General features: G+C 44.5%; 1 protein-coding gene across 1 annotated transcript in view; it reads right to left on the reverse strand.

The window, feature by feature from the left end:
• Positions 1 to 1042: 1042 nt before the first annotated feature.
• LOC104538329 (glycogen synthase kinase-3 beta) overlaps positions 1043 to 24286 on the reverse strand; it is a gene marked incomplete at its 5' end in the record, with an annotated part of 90491 nt that continues 67247 nt past the window's right edge. Inside the window, 3 exons of the mRNA XM_010181490.1 lie at positions 1043 to 1314; positions 7332 to 7430; positions 13383 to 13569. Of these exons, the coding sequence (XP_010179792.1) occupies positions 1247 to 1314; positions 7332 to 7430; positions 13383 to 13569 (354 nt within the window). The remainder of the gene's footprint in view (positions 1315 to 7331; positions 7431 to 13382; positions 13570 to 24286) is intronic.

Genomic DNA, 24286 nt, shown 5'->3' on the forward strand with positions numbered 1-24286 from the left:
AGAACTATCAGAGAATATGGCATCCTGCAAGTTAAAACTGCAGCTAAAGAAGAAAGTATTACAAAATAAACCAGTAGACTGTTACAGTTCACATTATAAACCCTGGTGTCCTTTTCCTATACGCACCTGGGGAAAGGGGAAGCCTGTTCAAATTGAGGGCCTGGAGCAGGGGGGGGGAATAAAAAACAACCAAACAAAAACCCAAGCTTTCACAGTGGCCACTTTCCAAAAAGTCCCTTCGCATCCCCAGCTGGGCCCCCGCCCCCTCAGAGGATGTTTTTGTCCACTCTTCTCTGCTGAAGATGGGGGCTGACCGCTCTGCCGGCCGCTTGGCCCCGCACCGCGACTGGGGGGCAGGAGCAAAGGAGGCGTTCCGGCAAAGCGAACCGCTCACGTTGCTGCATGTGTGTGTATTATATCATATCTTACATCACCCACTCGGGCACGGCTTTTCCCATAATGAAGCTGCAGGTCTCTTCGTCGCTAGCGCTGATTTTTTAAATGCAAGGCATCCGCTAGCGGTTCACGCCTTGGACACACGGCAAGCCCTCCCCCCCACCCCATGGCACCCCGTTTTCCTACCACGTCGCCCGCTCCCCGTACCGAGGCGGGGAATTCTTCAGGCAACCCGGGATATGGATTCGCTGACAAGAAACGCTGAGCTCTGTTGAATGACCCCTGCTAAGCTCCCGACCAAATTCAAGCTGTGCACTACATTAAAGTCCGAAACTTCACTTAAAAAGAAAATAAAAAAAGAGGTTAAAAAAAAAAAGAAAAAGAACTTCAGCAGAGAATGAGGTTTGGGGTTGGTTTTGTTTTGTTTTGTTTTTCCTTCTTTCTGTCGTGGGAGAGGGCATGAGGCAAGAGTCCTGGTTCTGAAGTACACAACAGCAAACTTTCAACATGAAGAGATTGTCGAGGGGAGATCTTGGTGTGTTGTATTGCTCCGCTTTCCCTCCTCCCCCCACCTAGTCCCCTGCCCTGGACACCCTGCAGAGTGAGGATACAATGAAACTGGTTTGTATTTATAGATATTTTACAAGGTTAAATAAGAACAACAATATAATAATAAAAAATTGAACACTCAAATGAACAGGTTGGTTGGTTTGTTGGGGTTTTTTTGTTGTTTGTTTTTCTTTTCTTTTTTTTCCTCTTTTTAATTTTCTTTCCAAATGTGACCAGTGTTGCTGAGCAAGACTCAAATTACTGGTGATTTTTCCTGTGCAGCTGGCTGCTTGGTACCGGTTCAGGTGGAGTTGGAGGCTGATGCTGTAGCTACACTATTGGTCTGAACTCGTTCTCCTGCGTTAACATCTGCAAACGACAGGCGAGAGGAAGGGAAGAGAGAAAAACATCCAGTGTTACCTCCAAAATCCAGACACTTTTGGAACAGCAGCTACAACATTCTCCACACAGAGAAACCCACAACCCCCACTGAGGTGCCGCCTGGTTTGGATGCCCTACAGGGGTGCTGACGGAAAGGTTTGGGAGGGGAGGAGGTCTTTAAGCAGGACAGAGGCAACCTGAAGGGCTGAGAGTCGCACACCAACACCCAGCTGGGCTCCAGCAGGACCCACGTTACCTTCCAGGAACTCTCTGCAAGACAAGGCACAGGAGCACGGCCATAACTAATGCATCGAGTGTCCGTGGCCACCGCAAGGCTTCACGCTGGAAGTTTCACACTGCCAGGCCCTCTCGCCACAAAGGTTCATTGTGTGAACGAGCGCAGGCAATGAGCGCCACAACCCCGCGCCCCCGGCACAAGCAGCTTGTGTGTCCACATGCAATTCCTGCACTTGCTTCCTCGGAAAGCATCTTTCAAGTCTACGGCTTGTTCTGTGTTGCTCAACCCAGGTTGGATCTGCCACCCTCTGAGCTGCTGAAGCAGATTAACACGGAGGCTTCAAGCCAGCCACGAGGTTTATGCAGGCCTATAACACTCTCAGAGGATTTGGGTCGCAGCAGTAAATGGTCTTCAACACCTTCCCTTCTCTGGGAAGGGCAGTGCTCCACAGAGATGCGCCATGGCATCCTGGGCACGTGTCAAAGTGCATTCCAAGAAAACACAGGGTTTGCAAAGAAATACCAAAAGGAAATTTCACTGTAAACTATGCCACCTGAACCAGGTATTTTCTAAAAAAAAAATAAATCAAATCAAATCAAATCAAATCCTTGGAAGAGTTGGTAGGGAAAAAAAATGCACTGACATCACCTGGAACCACCGTACGTAGTATCTAATCAGAATGGTCACAAAAAGGTAAGTGGATGAATGGTTAAACACAAAATAATAAATACAGGATGGGAAAAACAGATCGAGTGACAGTTTCTACAAGAGTCGTGCATTTCTCCCACTTAATTTGAGTGAGGTTAACTGCAAAGCTATCAGTGCTGCAACAGAGGTGGGGAAGAAAAAAGCAGACAGGCTTATTATCTTGGTACAGGAGAGGGCAGACTGGGCAAACAGCGCATTCGAAAAGACAGGGGGAGAAGGGCAGATAAAAAGAAAGAACAGATATCCTGACCTCAGACTGAAGGACAGAGTGACTGGTGTGACCGGCACAAATAAGAGACAAGGCAAAATGCAGCCAGTGGGCATGGGGTGCAGTAGTGCTAGCCCAGCACAGAGAGGGTGCTGAGGCAACGCAGCTCTACCGCCACCAGCTCACAAAATGCTCTCCTCTCCTGCCACACTGACCTGGCCATGGGGGCGCAGCCATGAGCGAAGGCAGTGGAATCAGCAAGTCTGCGGATGGGTTGAGTGACAGATTAAGGAACAAACAAAAACGGGACAAACACACAACTGCACCCAGGAACACAAGGGGCAGTGAGGAGAGGATGATGCCTGTTTGAAAAGGAAACGCTGTGAGGAGTGCATGGGAAGAAAGGGACATCTTCCTGTGGGCAGAGGATGCCAGATGACTGCTCTGGAGTTCCCCATTCCCTTTCCTCTCATCCCAAATTAACTGCAACCCCTCCCTCCCAAAGGAATGACTGCCACCATGCTATAAAAAAGCTCGTGCAGTTAAAACACCACGGCAGCATGATGACAGTACCAATGTTATTTGGAAAGCCAGCCTTGCACCCGAGAGATGCCTTCCTGGGTGGAGCAATTAACCTGCAGGAGCAATTCCCAAATCCCACATGCACGCAGACCAGCAATGACCATGGAAATCAAACGTGACCCAGCCAGACAGGCAATGGTGCCCACACTTTAAACTCTGGCTGTGCCTGTTCTAGATTCATTTTCAGGTATGGATGAGGTCCAGTTAATACAACATCTACCATGCCTGATGCAAGCGCTCCAGCTGCAGCCTGTACTGTTGGCAGATGATTTCTCTGTGTGTGTACAGAAAGTGCTTCTATTTCATTTGCTGAAATGAAACGTGCCTTTTGATCGCCTATTCCTGAAGGCAGCAGAGGCCGAAATCGCTACCATTACACTGCTACTGAGCAGAGATAAAGAAAAAAAGAGGGGCTGGAGCTACTTCATGTAACATATGCTCCTTTTCTGTCATTGCTCTAATAGGGGAGCTCCTGACAAATATATAGGCCACATGTTCAAAAGGAAATAAACCAGGTGATGCAGCCCAAGAGCATTTACATGGGGCTTTTCACAACAACGTACAGAAGTTCACTCAGGCTGGGACAGCAGGCTCAAGGCTTTCCTGGCTCTGAACCTGCAAGAAAATTTTGTCTTTTGCTTGTCTTTTGACTCTGCATTGATGGGACATTTGGGGAACAAAGAGGGGCTTGTTCCAGCACCTCTTTGCTGAAGCTCCGGAAAAAGAGCACAACTGGGGTATGAGGGTCTCTGGACGTTCACTTACTCCTCCTTAGCATGAGAAATCAGTATTCAGGCATATGAGAAGAAAATCGAGGCCTTCAGCAACGTTGCTAAAACATCGGCTTTGCGAAGCAGTGCCCTGGTGGTGAGCGAAGCCAGGAGCTGACACGCAGCTGTGGTACAGGACGGATGACTACAGGGCAGTCTCTTTACCCTAAACTACTCCCACCTGACACTGCTGCCTGAGTGGGCAAAGAAACCACAGCAGGACCCAAGTGTCAGCTGCTTCCAAAACTTCTTTCAAAGAGAGGGCAAAATCTCTCTCAGCAGCATAGGGCACCTCCTCCAACTCAGCTCTTCCCTCTGAGCAATGCCTCAGCTTTCTCAGCGGGTACGTGAGAGTCCTTGGAAACCTCCCGGAAAGGAGAGATGAGGCAACAGTTCAGGGAAAAGCAGAGATGCCACCTCAGTCTGAGCAAGCCCATTAGCCCTGATGACAGCATCAGCTGGTTGGATTTGTGATGCTGACAGACTGTGCTGCTCCTCTGCAGAGATACAGGAACAGAGAATGGCATTTTCAACCCATGGCCAGCAAAGTTCAGAGAAAGCTGCTGCACAATTTCAAGCATGGACCAACAACTCCCATCTTTCCTTTGCTCCTGCTCTGATTTAGACACACATTAATGTCACAGAGAATTTCTTAGGAATGTCCAGGTGAATTTACTAACTCCAGTGCAGCAAGGCTTCACGCTCCCACTGCGAAGCCAGATGCCATTAGTACAGCGAGTCCTGCTTTACGATTCAAGAGAAGAGGAAATTTACAACAAATACATTTTAACACTCAAGAATTGCCTACAATAATTCCCCTGCATTTAAGATCATGATGCCAGGGTTACTGTTGCATTGGGCTGTTCAAATGACTACTGCGAATGTACCAGTTAACAGAAACGACTCATTTTGGGCAACTGTTAAAGATGCAAATGTGTGTCATACTGGTTAGCACAAGGGCCAGTGTCGCTGGCTTGATGACACCTGCACAGTTCATGTGGTATGTTGAAAGGCCAATCTTGCCACTAAGTCTCCTGGCAAACACCGCTTTGCCAGACTTTGGACAAACAGATCTCATTTTCCTAGTTATTTTCTAATTATGACCCTGCCTTGTATACAAAAAAGGTGCATGATACGAGGCAGTGTTTTACACCTCATCGCAAAGCTGAAATTTTGACGTGGCTGCATACCAACATGGCAGCTATGAAAAGGGAGCAACTGGAGGCAGGTACTAACAGCCCAGCTGGGTTATCTACAGCGATGACCTGGTACGCTCAGTATTGGTTCTACTTGCTAGAGGGTGACAAGAGTTACACACTAACAATGTGTAATGTAATGATGTAATGTAAGAACAGCTACATACAACTTGCTTTGCCCTTGGAATTGCCTTGAGAGCTACATTTTGTAGCATCACCACCACTCAAAAAAGCAGTTTCTGGACTTGTACTGCTTACTCACACGAGCAAACGTTTTTGCAGTAAATGCTATCAGGACGCCCTGGGCTCGGTAGGCGAGTTGCTCCCAGGCTGCTTTAGCAGTTACTGAAGAACTAAAATTTACTGCTCTGGGACGTGCAGGGGGTACAGGGAGAGAAGGGACCCCTTCTATCAAAATCTGTTGCTAAGTGCAGCATCAGCATGCAAAGCACAACAGATGAACGTAACCTCATACAGGAGCTAATCCTAAAAATCACAACCCTGGTGAAATTCCCACTGTCAGTTGTGAGAACCCCATGTGAGTAACAAGCTACAAAACAGCTGTGCTGCAGAAACCCAAAGCTGCGTGGTGCCCAATACTGAACTGAATTTCACAACTTCTTTCCAAGCTGCAAGGATACTTTCTTGGTTTCTGAACTATGGATAAGAGGTCCTATCCCAACTCAGTGCAGTGCTTGCAAACAGGAGGTTTAAAAATGTTGACATCAGTAAGGTGGGGTTGGTTTTGGGTTTTCTTTCATTCTACTTCACATTTAAGACTCAGACTAATGCATTTTCACCTCACATGAACTCTAGGAAAGTGCTGGGTGAAAACAGACTTCTTTACCCCATTAATTCCTCAAGACTTGTATCTTGCCAAAGAGAGCTCCTTAAAAGGCATAAAAGGGACATTAAGTGAAATGGTATTTTTCAAAAGGGCTTAAAATAATCTTCCATGTTTGTATTTTGTAGTTTTTTAATCACTTTTACTCCCTTATCTGCTTTTTTTCTCACTTGTTGAGCAACAGATGCACATAAAAGGGAAACAGGGAACACGACTATTTGCAAAATACTGCCAAGTGTACAAAACAAACACACTAACTTCGAAAAAAGCAATTTTGCTTTCTCCTAAATTCAAAGCATGCAAATTGTGCAGGCTGTAGCTTTTATCTACCGCTACTGCACTTTAAAAGAGAAGCCTCCTCTTTCAAACCCAAGTGTGCCCATCTCTCCTAGAGCATGAGAACTCTCGCTGTACAGCACTGGCTGCACCAAGCGCCCCAGCTCTCAGGTAACTGTCTGGCACATCAACCTGCAAACGCTTTCCTGCATGTTTCAAGAATACCTTTTTAATTAGGGCTTCTCCTGACCAGCTTACCTTCCACTGAGTAAGCGCCCTGCACCTCAAAAGGAGGTCACAGCCCTTGTCAAACGGGACTGACGTGCACGCAGGGTACGGATGGAAGCACCCCTCTTTTGCAGCCTGACTTTGGTTGCCCAAGCCCCAAGACCACTGGCCCCTGTGCTGACACAGAGGAGCTCAGAGGTACCGAATCACCACTGCCACATCCTGCAGCACCTGCGGTTTTCTCGGGGAGACTCCCAACTGGTACTATCCAGCTTTTAGGCTTTCACTGGAAACAGAATACAATATGGAGTGGGCTACAGGCCAGCAGTGAGCTTTTAAAAGGTTTCTGACTGAATCTTGAGAGCGCGCAAGAGAGGCAAAAAAGAAATTCATTCAGTGTTTGCCAAAACCCAGAAGCATCTGCCTTGTGCTGGAAGATGACACAAGCAAACTCAGCAAGAAGCAACTGCAGCGACTTAGATGAGGCAGTGAGGACACTGACTGAACTCCCTAACCAGACTTTTAAGTGCTATTGCCTTTGAGGAAAAATCCTCTCCATCCACGCTCCGCGGAGGCCACATGTACGTGTAATGCTCCAAGCCAGCATTAATATCAGACTGAGAGCTCAGAAATTCGGTTCACACCAATCCACAAGGATTGCTAAAAAACAGGGCAGATAATGATTGGGTATTTTCTAATAGTGGAAGTCTGAGCAAGAGGGACCAACAAACTAAGCACTCAAACAGTGCCTTGGGCTCAGATTTGGGTTGGTGACCACAGCTAGCACCCAAACGACCACCTACTGAGAGCAACTTTCAGGTGATGCTGGAATGAACCCTTGCTCCCCATTCCCTTCAAGCGCTGAGGCAGCTCACGGGCCCCAGCAGAGGGAAGGCGCCTGGACAGGGGGAGCACGGGTCAGGAAGGAGGGAGGGAGGCAGGCGCATGTTCTCACCTGAGGCCGCTGTAGCGTTTGTAGGGGTTGAAGCAGCTGCTTGGTTCCGGGCATGAGCAGGGATGAGGATCGAAGCCAGAGATGGGTTACTTGACAGTTCTGGAGGGGAGGTGGAACAAACAGAGTTAGCTCATCACCCACAAAGAGCCCTGCATGCATGCTGAGCAACTGGGGTTTCCCCCAAAATGACAACCTCGGCTGAAATGCATGCCCTTACAGCCAAAGGTCACGCTATGTTTTCTTCTTTGCTGACCAGCAAAAGGAAATCACAGCGATATTCGGCAAGGCAGTCTCCAGAGCAAGACTTATCAAAACTGCAAGTAGTGGTGCGAGGGAATTACTTCCTAGAGAAAGACAGCGGCCTGGAAGTTAGCAAAGAACCAGCCAAGCCTGTTCCTTATCAACAGCCTGGCAACGCTGCTTCCTGCTGCAGGATTCCCTTCGCAAACCCACTTGCAATCAGTCTCAAGGAGAAGGCTGGTAACAATGGTGCTGCTTTGGGCACTGGTTCAGCAAGTCAACAGCTGCAAAAGCTGCTCCAAGAGCTTCAGGGACGTAGTTCTTTGGCTCACTCAAGCAGCACTTTCTGAAGGACCCAAGAGCAACCTCTCACAGCAGTCTCCTTGAGTGAGGCCAAGAAGAAGTGACAACTCCTTTAAAAGCACAGGGAAGGGCAAAGGGAATTGGTCTGCTGGGTCATTTAAATAGGCAATAAAATGATGCAACCATTCTTTCTGAAAATATTAAATAAGGAAAAAATAGTCATGTCTTTTAGGCTCCAAATCTAATATAGCTTCAACGTGTATCAGAATGAGAAATAGGCATCTTACAGCCACAACTGTGGGAGGATTAAGTGCAACACATTGCCAACAAATGACAACCTTCTGGCACCCTTTCAGGAGAATCTAGTGCCTCACAGAAGGTGGGACTGAGCCGAGACAAGACAGGACCTGCTTGTTTCAGAAACAGGAGTGAGTGACTGTCTCTTCAGAAAGCAACATCCGGGGAAAAGGATGTGAACAGTCACCTCACGACTTTTGGAGCTCCAGGTCATCTTGAGGAGAAATGAGAATAGACAGCTTTTTACATAAGACCTCCAGAGAGCAAGGGCTGTACGGAAACCCGTCCAAATCACGCTACAGGTTCAGTAAGGGGGTTTTGTTCACAGTCTCCAGTAATTTGGCTCATTTTTAAGAGCCTATTGCTTTTCTTTATTGAAAGCTTTAAACTCGGGGCCTAAAGGGACAAGTAGTCTACTTGGCAATTTTCTTTTCCTCCATTAGGTTACATTGTTTCCTTACAGCTGGGAGGGCAAGATGCAGAAGACTCCCCTGCTTACAAGCCTCTTACTACAACACATTTTGAGACTGCATTTCAGCATTTACGAACACAAGCTCCAGTCTAGAACCAAACAGAAGTTGCTACATTACCTGCAACTCATCCAGTCTTTCCTGTAATACTCCATTCAGGCCAAAGCAGACCTAGCTAGTCCTTCCAGAAACCCTCAATACTCTTAGCATTTGCACAAATACTAATCCTCAAATTCATGTGGCAATAATTCAGAATTCATAATATAATTTAGAATTCGTAAGTCTCTTTAAATGGAAAAATAAAACTGAAGAAACATGAATCTTCAAGTGTCAAAGCTGAACAGCAGTGCTAAACTTATCCTTCAAGACTATCTTGGGTAGTAGCTGCTCCGTGCTAGACAACGTTGCTCCATTAGTATTTTCCCAAAGCTATTTCTCCAATCTGTTATTACTGGGAATCTGCTGTTCACCTCACTCTTTGGAAAGTTTCTATCATCCCAGCATTATTTCCTGCTCAGCACTGGCAGCAACATGGGGCTGGGACCCACACAGAAGCAGAGCTGAAATGTCAGGGGAACCAAATGACATTTGCTACCTTCTGGTGCTGAGCGGTGCTTTGAAGATGCAGCTACAGATCCCTGCATTGCTGCAGCCAAAGAACTAGCTGATCCCACAGAACAACACCCCTGCAACAGCGCTTGGACCCTATTCTCATCCCTCCCATACGTCCATCTGATGCCGCCAGAACACCTCCTCCTGCAGCACCAGCTATGGCCAGGGTACCGTGGTGTGTTGTTTTTAAGGCAAATGCAACCATTCCTCTGAAGCCACCTTAAAAACTTGCATAGAGACCAGAGTCTCTCATCCCCTCCTGTCTTGGTATAGGGTTTCTCAAATTCAGCATGCTCTGAATGTCTTGATGCTTCACTTACGAGAAGCAGGTCAATTCAGACAAGAAATAACCAAAGTAAATTGAACTCTTTAGGCTGGAGTTCAATAGCAGCTTTGCTTGGGAACTTGTCTGAACTTTTGTTCTACAGTATTTTTGCAGCTATCCTGTCTGTGAGGATGCGACACATCAATACTGAGGAAAAAGCTTGACCTGTGGTAACTGCAGCCTACAAAATTTTAAGAATCTCTGTTTTCAGTGATTTGCAACACAGTATTTGGACCAGCTGTTGAACTGTAGCCTGTTTATCTAAATCTAACTTGCAATTCAAGGTTGGGTTCATTACACTCAATACTGCTGCAAGAAGGTGCTGTGCTGAAGGCAATCCAGACAAAGTTTTCAATACCAAGATGTGAACAGAGCAGCTACCCTAATTCATTTAGGAGTGCCAGCTCCCATTCACATCAGCCGGGAGAACACTTTTGGCTTTCTCCTGATCAAATCATGCCATTTGCAGCCACTTTACATCTCCAATAAGGAACAGGAATGAAAATGCCCAGTTTCACTAGAATAGCAGATCACCTTCATTCCCCAAACACAAGTAAATGCTTGGTGCTGGCAAACAGTGCAGTGCTCTCCTTCAGTATCATTGTTTGATGTATCAACACTCCCTGAATCCCCTGGAAAAATTTAATCTTGTATCATGTTTGCTTTATAACAAAACCAAACTTTCTACGTAACTCAAGTTATTCCAGCAGTTTCTCCTCAACCTAGAAGAGTTCTGGAAGCACCACAAGTTTCATAATTTTCCTTTCTTCCCCCCTCCACATGCCCTGAGCAGAAATACTCTGTCTAAAAAAACCAACCAAACCTAGATGGCACTCAAATGGTCACACTAAGGATTTCTGGTCACACTGAAACAGTTTGCTTAGAAATGAAGGGTTTGGTTTTCTTTTTTAAAAAAAAACAACCCAAACCTTCACCATATATATTAACGGGTATACACACACCCCCTTAATTCATATTTTTTATATATATATATGTTTTTTAAAGCTCACAAGCCAGGATTATTTAGGGAAAAAACCCAACACACAAGCCCCCCACACTTTAGCAAAAAAGCAATTTGTCATTGGAATGGTTATCATGCTTCTCAATGTGTTGAATCATAGAATAATTTACAGTCTTTGGCCACTTGAGTGACGGTAACATTTGTGACCCAGCACAGTCACTGACATTACAAGAGGTTTAAGAAATGGTAGTCATTTCACAGATGGTTTGAAAATTCAGCTTCTAAAGAGAAAAAATACTTTCTGTTCCTTCTGCCTTGCAGGTCTGAGAGCCACTGAACTGCAGCTCTGTGGCCTGTGGAAATACCTCCTTGGTGAAAATAATTTTTCAAACCCCAACTAGCGTGTAACATTTGTTTAAATATTAAGAGAAACTTCCAGGCAAGCCATTAAGAACGACCAGATAAAGCTCTCTTTGGCAGATCTCGTCTCTACAATAAAGCAAGCCCCTACACGCTCCACAGCTACTGCTGGCAGCCAAAGACCATGATCTTTATCTTCCATGTACTCTCACTGCTTTTTTTTCCCTAGACTCTATCTGAAGTGCATCAATGCCCAGATCAGCAGATTCAGTATGATGCTTATGTTCTTTCTGAAAAATCAATCCAACGCATTAATGGTCAGATTTATGTTGTTATTTCTAACATGCTTTTCCCTTCAAGCCTTCTACAGCCACCCCCTTCTTCATGGGTTTCAGGCAACTGGGTAGAGCCAAATAAAACATTTAATATTGTCTGTTGAAAACAAATGCTGTTCAAAACAAAAGGATGTCTCTCATTACCTTTTAAATTACCACAGATGACTTAACATGAGCACCACCTGATTTCCAATGACCTGATCTATTTCCCAGTTGGGATTCCTGCTCTGGACCAGCCAATTTGATGGGACCTTGCCCAGGCTGAAGAGCAAGGACTGCACAGTGCCACAGGAGGTGCACTCACTTCTCATGTATCCTGAGGTCTTAAGCAGGATTGCTGATACACAAGACTCACTACTGTATATTTATTAAATACAAAGGTCTTAAAATCACTGTGTTAAGCAGCCTATTTATGCATTTTTAAAAACTCATGGTTATTTTTTGAGTTAAGCCGGTCACCTGCAAGAGAGCTTATTTGGAAATGTATTAATGACAGCCTCTGACCTGCCTTCCCTCTTTAGATGGTAAAACTGGCACCTGCCAATGACAGAAACATGCTTTTTAAATCTTAAGGAAACTGCTCCACTGGAACTGATTTCTCTTGCCATTCCCATGAGTTGCTGTGCAAGGGGAGAGCGCATCAGCTCCTCAAGATGGCAAAAGAGGAGCTTTGAATTTGCTTGAGCACTATGGTAGCTTACCCAGCAGTTTCCACACTGCCTGGGAGGACACCAGAGACACATTCTCAATATACATTCACTTTTTTCCTAAGGATTTTTAAAAAAGACTCACTATATTGCTTTCTAACTTTTTTTAAAAAATCCTTGTTTTCATGTAGCAGATAGCCCAATCTTAACATCATTAAGAAACAATTAATAATACTTTCAAAAAGAACAGAGATGAAGCCATTATTAAGATACTGGGACCAAAACTATCTTAGAGTGGGAAGAAAAGGCAATTAATGAGTACTGTACCAAGGAAGGACTTGTAACATAACTACTAAATTCATAACAATAGGTGCAGAAATCAGCACACAGGACAGTGACCTGAGGGCACAAGATATATTGTTGAACACTTTAAGGTGTTCATGCTTTGGAAATGTTTTAATATATTCAATACATTTACTTTCTGCAAGGCACCCACTCAAAGCAAGTTAAAAGTTTATTTCCAGGCATCTTAAAAGACTATTTTGGACAGCCACAAAGCTTTTTGGCCCTCTCCCCCCACCCTTTTTTTCTTTTTAACTAAAAAGGGCTCCACATGTTGAAGGAGAGGGCTCTGTTTCACATTTTGGCAGATGGGCACATCGATGCCAACTGAGCCAAAAGGTGTTTCAGAGTTTCAACAGAAAATACACACAGATCTATTCTTGCTCAAAGGGCGGGAATTGGCAGCTAATAACTTTAAAAAAATTGCTCCAAAATTAATTACTAGCATATTTGTATGCCATACTTCTCACATTCTCTGTCTTGGCAGGCAAAACTGTTCTACGGGGGATATCAGTTTTACATTTCTGACTTCTGTGGGGAAAAAAATGCATGAATGGTTTTCAAATTTGATATGAGTCTGGTTTCAAGTAAGTTAGTTGTCTATCATTTTTACAGTTTCTAAATGACTGAGTCAATGTAATGCCAGATGAACTGTACAGCACATAAAATCTGGGCATTAAAGCCCCTGCATTTATCGTTCATTCAGAACGAAAATGGGCAGCAACATCACAAACCTCCCTGCCAAACCTAATATGCATTACTCCTTGCTACGGCATTTCAGGTATGAAGGAGCAGGATCATCTCCAGAACGATAATCTCATCTCCACGGTCCACCGACTGTGATATTTCACACAAACCCATCAGCTAGGCTGCAGACACTGAACTGCAAACATAAGCCTTCTTGATGCGATCCAGCAGTACCAACTCTCAGTACCCTGCACGAAATTTGAATCAAAGGCACCAGGCATCTGAAAAATCCCATAACCCATTTCTCCAAGTCCCTTTCCTCTCTTTTTGAAATAGTTATGCAACGGCTTAATAACCTTAATAGTCCTGCTCAGAGGTTTTTACTTTTGAGGGAGTGACATTTGCATTACACTGAACATCTGTCCCAGTGCTTCTTCCTAAAGAAGGGGTCCTTCAACACTTCACAGCCTACCTTGAGTGGTGAAATTGAAGAGTGCAGGTTTCTCTCGCCCATTTGGTAACTTGACGTTTGGGTCCCGTAGTTCATCGAAGAAAGAGTGCGCGCAGGCCTCCAGGGGAGTCAGGCGGGCAGTGGGGGTGTACTCCAACAGACGGCTACATAGCGCAATTGCTTCTGGTGGAGTGCGGGGCCGGAAGACCTAAAGGAAAGAAGAAACAAAACACGCAAGGAGAAACAGGTTGTCTGGGTACGTTTCTTTTCTTTGCTGACCAGAAGCAAGTCGGAGCAATTAAACCTCTCGTTGCCCAACAAGCCGGAACAAAACTTGCGGTTTGCGCTAATCAAAGTCCTCCAGAAAGCAGGGAAAAATCGAGCTCCTGGGGTTGAGAAAGGGTTAATTGCAGCGTCTTGCACTAGAGTGAGGGTGCAATGCCAGCAAGAGACTTCATGAGAGCGCGCTCAGAAAAACAACTTGAAGGATGAGGGGGAAAACTCATTCAAAAAATCATGACAAACACACAGGTGCTACCAGCCATGCATATGGGGTGGAGTGAAGGTGGGGAAGAGGGTTCAAATGAGCAGGATTCACCGAATGTAAAAATGGAATAAGGCCCCACTATTGCTTTGGGTTGGGATTTTTTTTTGGCTAGTGAATGAAGTCTTACTAACATGGACTTTTGCAGGCAGGCAGGTCAGATTGTTGCTATGGAGGCTGCTGTTCAACTTTGGAGAACAACAAGGAAAGCACGGGTGGGGTGCAGGAAATGTCTAGCTGTATTTGCAAGTTACTCCTTCCGCGACTTTATTCTGGCAAGCCATCCCCTTAACTTTACTGAGATAATTCCTGCACATTTGGTATTTGTAAGGACAGCTGAAAACTGCGTCAAGAGCCCAACTATTTAACAGACTTTTACCTTGAGTGATTACAAAAAGTTCTTCTTCACTACAGCCTTGTTTTAACCTCTAAGAAGGGTCCTACCCACTGCTATGCACACCCCCATCCTCCCTTCTAATTACGTCAAAAGCAGACTATGAGCTAATCGTGTACGTGACCTGGATGGCCTCCCCAAGCACTCCACTCTCGCTATGTTGCAGGTTGCTATGTTGTCACGGGCTGGGGAAAAGGGCATGGGGTGGGTGCAAGTGTTAAGTTCTGATGCTAGCAATTTTGGTAAAAACGGAGCTAATCCAAAATGCTTTTGCACCACTGCAAGTGAACTGAAGCCACACAGCACCAAGGAGCAGAAAAAAAAAAATCAGTGCATAACATGCTAATTAGTCGCAGATGAGGAACCTGCACAGGCCTTCCTTAAGTAGGTTTTAAACCAAAGACATATACACTCTCTTCAACAAGAATCAAACACAAGTTCTCTGTGGACTGAAATTTTATCTGCTTGGTGCCCAGCAGGCTCAGGAGCACCCGGGGTTTGCTGCAGTGTGTGCTGTGCTAACTTGTGTGGCAGGGCATGCTGACTTTGGGAGTCCAAAAGCCAGGTACCGAAAAAGCAGAACTTATTCCTACTACAGGGCTACTGCAAAACAAACCAGACAAGTTTTCACATGAGGCTTATAATGACAAAAAGAAAGGCTTTAGCTTAACACAGCTGGCAGAGAATTTCTGCTGTCCACTGCACCCTGATCGTATGGGCACGTAGAGGGGCAGCAGAGACTGCCTGGCTCTCATGGCCTGCAGAGCTTGCACTGCTGACCGAGGATGCAAGCATTGCTCCCAAGTCATGGCCTGATCAGAACAAAACCTAAGACTCTCTCCAATAAAAAAAACAAAACCTAAACTCTTTTTTTTACCCCATGGTAAGTAGCACTAATAAGTACGTGTCTTGAGGTAAATTCACAGAAGCGAAGTCACTTGGTATTTAACATGAGGTAGAACTATCTTTGCACTGATGCTTTAATAGGCTTGATTTACCACAGCTTGAAACTGAACTACTTCACTCTTAGCTGTGTTTCTGCCTCAGGACAGCTCGCGTATCAGCTACTACACGGATTTTAAAAAGAAAAGAAACACTTTTTTTTTTCCCTTAAGGCAAAGACAACAAGCCCTTATCTTGAGCAAGTTAGTAGGGAGTCACAAATCTTCTATCTGCAAAAGGAGTACTCTTACTGTCCACTTTTAAAAATCCTCATTCTTAAGTCAGTGAAACCCTAATATCTGTGCCCTAAATCCTGCTGTGAACTGCTCAGCCTGCCTTTGGATCAGAAATTAGTTACTTGGGGGAGGCAGTTCCTGAAGACTTCCCTAACTGCTTCAAACCAGACAGGGAAAAATTCAAAAGTAAATCAGAAGGCCTCACACGGCCTCCCTCCTGCAACAAGTGGTGACTAACACATGAAGCGAGTTACAAGTCTGAGCCCATCTATCATCTTGTGTTACAACATATGCCTGACTGCTGCCTCAAGGATGTGGTTTGAACTCAAATATTCCACTTCTAGCATTTCTCTCCTTTTTTTTTTTCCAAGGCTAGGCCTAGTAATTTGAAAAAATGTTTAAGTACATACCCGTACTCCTGAGGTGAAATGTCCTGTTCCTGACGAGTCCTAAAGATGATAATGCAGTGAAATAATCCAAACAGGGGGAGTCAATCCAAAAGAGAATAGTCCAGCAAGGAAAAATATAGCCAATATTATAAGAAATCCATGGTGTGGGGGACATAGAAAATGTTTATACAATTAGAAACTTTAAACATCAGTCTCCATAGCAGCAAGTCCAACTTCACCACAGTGTATGCCAAAAAATTGATTGTGCAATGGTGAGGCATAGTATAGAAACATTTTTATATTAAATTTATGTTCCAATGCCAGTGCATTTACTAAAAAAATAAAAAAAATCGAAATCAAAACTCTAACTCGAACTAAAAGGGTAATTGAAATTCCCATCATAAAGAATTTTCAGTCCTTGGTCCTGGATATAAATGTCAATGGGGCCAGATTAGTTTGTCCCCGAAGTTGCATCCCACTTGTAAATCTGTCCCAGAGACACAATGTTAACTTTCGGGCAGTTTTGGGCTTTTTCCCCCAAAAGCCAAATCCCTAGCAATTTATAATTTGTGCTGAAGAGAACGTAAAAATCCGAAATCTGTACTTTGAATTTGGATGCTTTTAATTTGCGTGAGCTACGAGTGCCTCAGGCCGCCGCGGATTATTCTTCATTTTGGATTGACTTCCCCTGCCACTGGATTTTGTTTGCCGGTTTTCTCTCTTTAGGATTCTTCAGGAACTGGATGTGCCACCTCAGGAGTGCGGGTATGGACTGAATTTCTCTCTACTGCGGGTTTATTCCCCCTCATACCCGTCGCACCCATTACTTACAAAATTTTCCCCCCCCTCAATTTGTCCCCTCCCGCCTCCCTTTGGAATATAATGCCCTAAGAAATAAAAGCGAACCCCCCCTGTGCTGTTTTAGCTCTTCCCGCTCCACACAGTTCCACCAGGAAAGCTGCCCAATTCGCCCACCGAGAACTACATGAGCGGCTGCCGCCTGCGGCAATGGGTACCCCAGCACTTCCATGCCACGGGGCGCCGATGCCGAGGCAATGCCGGGCCGGCACTCTGTGGCGGGAAGGGGCGGGAGGACGGACCAACGGCGGGACCTGGGGGCCGCGAAGCCCCTTGCGTGTACAGCCCAGCGGGAGTTCAAGGTCTCTGTAGTTCTCAGTGAGGGAATCGGTTCAGTGAAATAATCCGCGGATTATTTTTAGTCTGCGGACTAAAATTTAGTGCACGGACTAAAATCCGGCCCATCGGAGCAAAGTCTGTCTCGGTCTAGAGTACATCTGGGTGAAAGCAAAAGAAAAACAAAATTAAAAAAAATAAAATAAAAAGAAAGGAAAAAGGAGAAAGGAAAAAAAGGAAAAAGGCTAAGAGCACAAAGTGTCTGGGCGGACTAACATTTAGTATGCACACTAAATATGGCCGGGCAAAAGGCACAGCAAGTCCACAAACAAAAAACAAAAATAAAACACTGACAGGAACTTTTAAAGCAATCAAATACTACCCCACCGGCGCAGCAATTCATTTTTCTAAAATGAAACAAGACCTTGTGTAAGGCTATTTGTCCACAGGAGGGACCGAAGGCTCAAGTTTTCATTTTAAAAAATGAACCTGTTTTGGAGATAAACAAATGCAAAAAAAAGGCTTTACATACAATATTCTTCAAGGAAAATTTGCACTTGCATAACTCAAAACCTCTTGTTTCTGCAAAGCAAATGAATTTCAGGCTGAGACCCAGGTCCCTGGTTTTTTGTTTCGTTGGGGTTTTTTTGGATGAGCTACTAAAAATCTCTGAATGATCATGTCAAATGGAAATGCCGACTCATCCAAAGCCACAGCTTTTCGTGCTTTTGTTTGTTGGTTTTGTTTTTTCCCCCCACCCTTCAGACCCCAATAAATCTATACCTCACCAAAAAGCTGAGGGACCAGTGCAAGTTGGTTCTTTGTTTAGGCATGCTGGTGATGCTCAAACGCTGACAGACCGTAACAGCTACACAGCAAGGCCAGACACACTCCTCTCTCCTTTCTAAGATACATTGCTATTGATGCAAATTTTACGTCACTTCCCCTCCGTTTTTCTGGTACTACCACCTTCCTCGACATCTCAAAGACAACTGCCAGGCTTAAACACCCCTGGTGCACTATGCAGCTCTCATCCCCATGCAGCTTCAATTTTGATGTAGGCTTTGTGCACTAGCAGAGCGGTCACATTTTATCTTACTGATCCGAAACCAGCATAGTGGAGTTCACACTCCTTTTGAATTTTACTGCATTTTTTTAGCACGCATGGAAAAACGAAAGAAAAAGGACGGGAAGCACAGGATTCTCCTATTTCACTTCACTTGCATCAGCATTCAGCTCTCAAATAAAACCGCATGGGGCAAGAGCTAAGTATTGTTTCAACAGAATGGCTGCTCTGACTTTCACTTCATTGACATTCTTCAAACAGACTTTCCATGCACAACACGAAGCTCCGTCGCCCGGGTCTAATTAAGCCCCAAAGCCAAAGCTCCCCAATGTTACACCAAGGTGCTCTTCTCTGCTAGCCGGTGCTCATCAAAAGACGTGACTTCATGCCATCCACCGCTGTGCGCTTTGCATGCAGACTGTGAACACTGCTCGCATGCTGTGCTCCCCAAGAGAGCAGAGGCTTATGAAAATGACATCTGTTGCTAACGCATCAAGTTGGTGACACCGCAGTTAAAAATTTCCTCACCAGCTTCAGAGACTCATACGCTTTGCCAAGAACCACCCACACCACCGATTCAGGCTGACAGTCTGCACATCTCCTTTCGGTTTGTAAGCACATTTTTGATGGCACATGAACATTAGGTAAGAGAGAAAGCTCCTCCCTTCAACCAAAAGCTTGAACTGTTTACGAGCACAGTTGTCAGATGTAGGGTATGACCCTTATATCAACTTTTAAAAAAGGCATTCACACGATACGATTACCACTTTACGACACGAAGCAGTATTTTGATCCCGCAAGTTTAACGTAAAAGGTTTAAGAGAAACACAACACATCCACGAACACAAAAGGAGAGGGAAGAGACACGTACAAGACAGCAACGTATGCACTGAGCTCTACCTGACACAAAGAAACCCAAAGCTACAGCTGAAGCTCTGCCCTTGGCGGTGTTGTTCCAAGGGCCTGAGAATTTCAGAGCAGGATTTCTGAAAGACATCATTTGGCTATTTTGAGGTGCATAAAACTCAGGTGATACAAATGAGGGTCAAAAAAAAAAAAAAGAAGTCCACAAAGGAGGCACTGGTGTTGGGAGTAATTTCAAAATATATATAAACCCCCCAACCTCCTTCTCTGATTAAATCCCCCTACGTTTTTTTCTAAAAAGCAGCGCAGAAATAGTAAATGCCTTATTAGTCAAGAATCCCTGTCAGATGGCACTTAGAGAGGGGAAAATGAAATAAAGGCAGAAGGGTTAAGTGGCTTACAAATGAGCCAGCACAGAACTGGGAACAAGACCAGGAACCTGTCTCCAAAGCTCCTTCTTGTTGAGACCACACACTTGTTACTGGGCTCCGTCCACTGAGGACCTGGGCGAGACAGAGCGAGCTGGTGTTTGTTACCCAGTGCATGCGCTCTGCTTCTGTCAAGCGCTAAAGGAAAGCAACAACGCTAAGCAGAACAAAACAGCTCCCGTTCGTCTCAGAGAGAACCCCCAAAAATATAGCTCTGGAAACACTCTCAAGTCTCGATGGGACAGCGAGCAGCCTAGACAGATGTGTTGCAATGGGACATTGCACAAGACATGTTAAGCTTAGCATTTGCTTTCCGCATTTGCACTGATGCAAATCATGTCTCACTGTGGCATTAGTGCTCGTTCATTTATTGTTAAGCAGTACTTTCTTCACTGCATACAAATTGGGCAGAGGCAGGGTAATTTACCACCTGACAAACCTGGCTTCTGTTCTCATGCTTTAGATGGAGATAAGAGATTTACACTGTCAAAAATCATTGCTCCTACAAAAGGAGCTGGGAAACATGAACTTGCCAGAAAAACTTGGCTTTTTTCTTTTAAGTTAGTCTCCAGCAGAGCTGTTTTCACTTTTTGCTTGGAAAGTCATTACACACAAGTGAAAAACAGAACTGCACTCTTCAGAAAGAGGTCAGGGCACGGTTTCACAACAGGCACAAACCCCCTCCAGATCACACTGGAGAAGAAACTTCTGCCCTTCTCCTGGTTCTGCAGGTCTGCCCTGTTCCCTGGTCTCAACACCTGCAGACAGGGCTGGATGGTCAGGTAAGAAAGGTGATCCAAATACTAAACATTTGTGTTACTCAAGAAGTTTTTGTTACCGTACAAACAATAATACAGAAGGGAGGCATCAGGAACATGCAGGTAGGAGGTGGAGAACTGACCCCGCTCCATGATGGATTTATGTCAGTTATGAAACTGGACCCAAAGAAACCTCCTATCTCCTTTGTAGCTCTACAAAAGATCAGGCCTCAAGCTCAGAAAAAGAGTTTGCATTTTCAGCTTTAATTCAAATGCAAGTCCACTTACAAGAATTCTGACAAAAGAGTTTTCGCCTTCTTTTGTCATCAGTTATAATTAGAAGTGACAAAACGAGCTGTCTATTTATCCACTTTACTGTTTGGTATTCTTTCTCCAATCTACAGTATGAGCAGTCATTCTGGAAGCCTTACAAGCAAAACAATCTGCTTAAAAACCAGACAAGAACCAGGAAAGCAGGAGTAGGACAGGATGAAGACATGAAACTGATTCTGGAGGGTAGAAAAAACATGCTCATGAGAGAGACCAGACTCTTTATGCCCCAGCCCCACACTGTGGGGAGGACAACAGGACTGCCTGCTACAAGCACAGAAAAAGTCAACATTCAAGGTAAAGTGATTAGTATGTTAAAACACGTACAAAGAACACACACACACACACACACACACACACACACACACACACAGAGGTGATACTCAGACTAAAATATTTATCTAGTATTTTACAGTATTAGCAGAAATAATTTCACAATTTCACAATATAGTAGAAACACGGATCCTAAAGTCAATATTCAAAGCTACTTTATAATGCAACCAACCGTGGCTCTGCACAAGTTCAGCTGTAGTCAGGAGTGGCCAATTTCCCTGGAAAACTGCCAGAAAGGATGAGCTAGAGCCTGGGGTTTCATCTCAGACACTGCTTTCCTCTGCTATAATAATTTGGCTTGAAGACACAGACAGAAGAGTGCTCTGAACAGTATAAATAATGAAGAAAAAAAATTAAAAAAGCAAGCGCTTGCGAAGTTGGGAGAAACCCTGCCCTAATCTGCTGCAACGTTACTGTGATGGCAAAGTGCTGCAGAGAGAAGCCCTCGTGTATCCATCCACAAGAGTGCACTGCAGAAGGGCAGAGATGCTCCAAACCTATTTAGTCACGACAGTTTTTTTCTCTCCCTTCCACTGTTAAACAAATGACTTCTGTCTTTTTCCATCTCAACACTGACTTGGAAATTATGATTCAGACACCAGCTAGCTATAGATTTGGGGATGGTGAATAAAGCCATTCTTTTGAGTACACTCAAACTTATCTCACCAACTGTATATTTAAAAAGTGCTTTGAATGTGTGACCAATCTTGCAGGCATCTTCAGAACAGGAGAAACAAAGGCACTAAACCACAGCACACTGAAGAGATGCACTGCCCGTTTTATAGAGCTGCCTGCAGTTGAAACTGCTTCCACATCCATAGCACGGAGATAAGGCAGAGGTTATGATCTGACTAAAGAAAACAGCCTTTGCTGATGTAACCTGTTGTGCTGATCTGCCATCATGAACCAAGGGCACGCTTGTAGCTCAGTAGGTAAGTCTATATGCTATATAGCATTATACTGCCATTACTGGCAAACATGTGGAAGTATCCTCAGGTGGGGAAAAAAAACCAAATGAGTCATCTCCCCCATGCAGAAGAGGCCTAAACTACATAATTATATTACATTTACTACAGTCATAATCAAACGAGATCCTTTACTAGCTGGATGCAAGGGGAAAGGCAGGCGATCAGACGGACATTTTTCATATTTCTGGAAGTTATCACAGCGCTGTCTTTGTTTCTCATAACCCAAAGGATCTGAGATCTGAAGGTAGCATCTGAGTAATGCTAGGAGAAAGGCCAGCTGTAATGGGGCCATGGTAAGCAACGCCTATCTAACACAAGCTTATGAAGCATGCATTTAGACCTTTTGTCAGCCACACCACAGTCCGTGCTCCCTTCCAAAAGGACCGAATGCTCCAGAGAAAGCAAATCGCCAAAGCTGAACTTCAAGAGCCCTGTCATGTACAATGTTGCACTTGATCTCAGATTTTCTTCTTGGCTCTCCAGTTGCACAGTTATAAAGCACGGGTGAAGCTTAGCCAGGAGAAGAGAAACAAGTCTAAAGATTAGGAGCAGAGATCAGACTGCACCTGCAGAAGGAAAGAAGGCTCAAGGTGGCTGAAAGACACAGAAGGAAAGTTCAGCCCTAGTAAAACCAGCAGCAGCAAAGCCTCCCTAAAGGGTAGGAACTTTTATTCAATGAGCTGATACAGTTGGAAAAAATGGACAGGTTTTCTGGCCCATGATAAACCTGAAGGCATGACAGTATGTCTAAAAACCTACCCATTTTTTTCCCAGCTGTGTCAGTCAGTCAAAAGATGTTCCCACTCCTGCAAAGCCTTGCTTCTCTTATAACATAATGCTACTTGCTTACAGACCAAGGCAGCAAGATGCATCTCCATGAATACGAAATGTTCTATATTAAGTGAAAACAAAGGGAGGTCTGGATGAAAAGCACAGCTATGTTACTGTATTAAACACTCCAGCATTCTGAAGAGGATCCCCCAAAAGAAACAAAGTGTCCCAGATTCTTCCTTTTGGGGCTGGGGTGCCAGAGCAGAAGAGAGAAGTCCTGTTTTGGAAGATCTGTTTGAAAGATTCCCAGACAGGTCAGATGCTCCTTTCTTTTGCTAGCCAGGGACACATTGAATTCCCATCATCACCTGAATCATGCACAGAACCGGTATAAAAACACGCATGCCCTTGGGCAACACAGAACAGGATTGGAGAGGAGAGAGAGAGGTCACTGTACATTTTATAAGGAGAGAGTCCAGCTCTTAAGCTACAAAAGTACTTCAAATTGTCACATTGAAAAACCAGTCCGAGGTCAGTTTGCACTGTAAAGTCGCATTGTTTCTGCAGCACAGAAGAATATTTTTAGCTTGACTTCTCTCCTAATCTATGAAGAAAGACCCTTGTTAATTTGAGATCTCTTTCTTCATACTACTGTATCACATTGAATATCAACACGGTATTCGGATAATACCAAACCATTTCTACTGAAAAGTCTGAGACACATCGATGAAGGTAGACTTCAAAACTTCTGCAAAACCTGTGCTCAAAATTCCAATTTAAGCCTGAAACTGAATGAATCTGAGAAACAATATTCCTTCATGCACTCATCCTTATTAATTCCCAGTCAATTTCTCCAATTCTTTAAAAAACCCAGAACCTATTTCATCCTGCTACAGCACCAGCCCTCATTCTTCACCTCGTAGTTAACAGTAAATGAAGCAGGTAACACCACCACAGAGGTACCGAGTAGGAAAATAACATATCTAATGCCTGCCAGAAATAGCTACATTAGAACAGAACCAAGTACAACCAACAAATGTCTGTACCACAATTTCAGATCCAACTTACAGGTACTACAGCTTCCAAAGAAAATTCTTAATTGCCATGTACAGACGAAGAAAGTTCCCTGAAAACAAGAATGAATCATGGACCTTACTCTTGTATAGATTATTGGCCTGGATACAACCATTTGCAGACCGCATAGAAGAGGTTAAACATCTAGACAGTACCTAAACGTGCACCTTAATTGGGCATCTCCACTGCATGAAATTAACTCCAAGGAGGACCCATAAACCCCTCAAATTTTAAAAATAACAAAACATACCACAAAGCAGTGAGGTGTGTCAAAGAGTTTATAGCGGGGCGTGACTATATTCTCAGCAATTCTCTCTCAAACATGCTGGAAACTGCCTGGAAGTTCTTCAACACACAAAAAACCTTAACTTATCTCTGCTGAGCCCTCTGCTTGTAACAAGTCCACAAAAATAACAACCTTCTAACTACTGTAACCTTCAGTGATTCTTCAGTAAAGCCTTTGACACAGTCTCCCACAGCATCCTCACAGCTAAACTGAGGAAGTGTGGACTGGACGAACGGGTGGTGAGGTGGACTACGAACTGGCTGAAGGAAAGAAGCCAGAGAGTCGTGGTCAATGGGGCAGAGTCCAGTTGGAGGCCTGTAACTAGTGGAGTGCTGGGTCTCTTTAGTCTGCAGAAGAGGAGACTGAGGGGAGACCTCATTAATGTTTATAAATATATAAAAAGGGTGA

Source organism: Mesitornis unicolor, unplaced genomic scaffold (genome assembly GCF_000695765.1).
Source record: "Mesitornis unicolor isolate BGI_N332 unplaced genomic scaffold, ASM69576v1 scaffold21323, whole genome shotgun sequence".
In the NCBI taxonomy this organism is placed as follows: Eukaryota; Metazoa; Chordata; class Aves; order Mesitornithiformes; family Mesitornithidae; genus Mesitornis; species Mesitornis unicolor.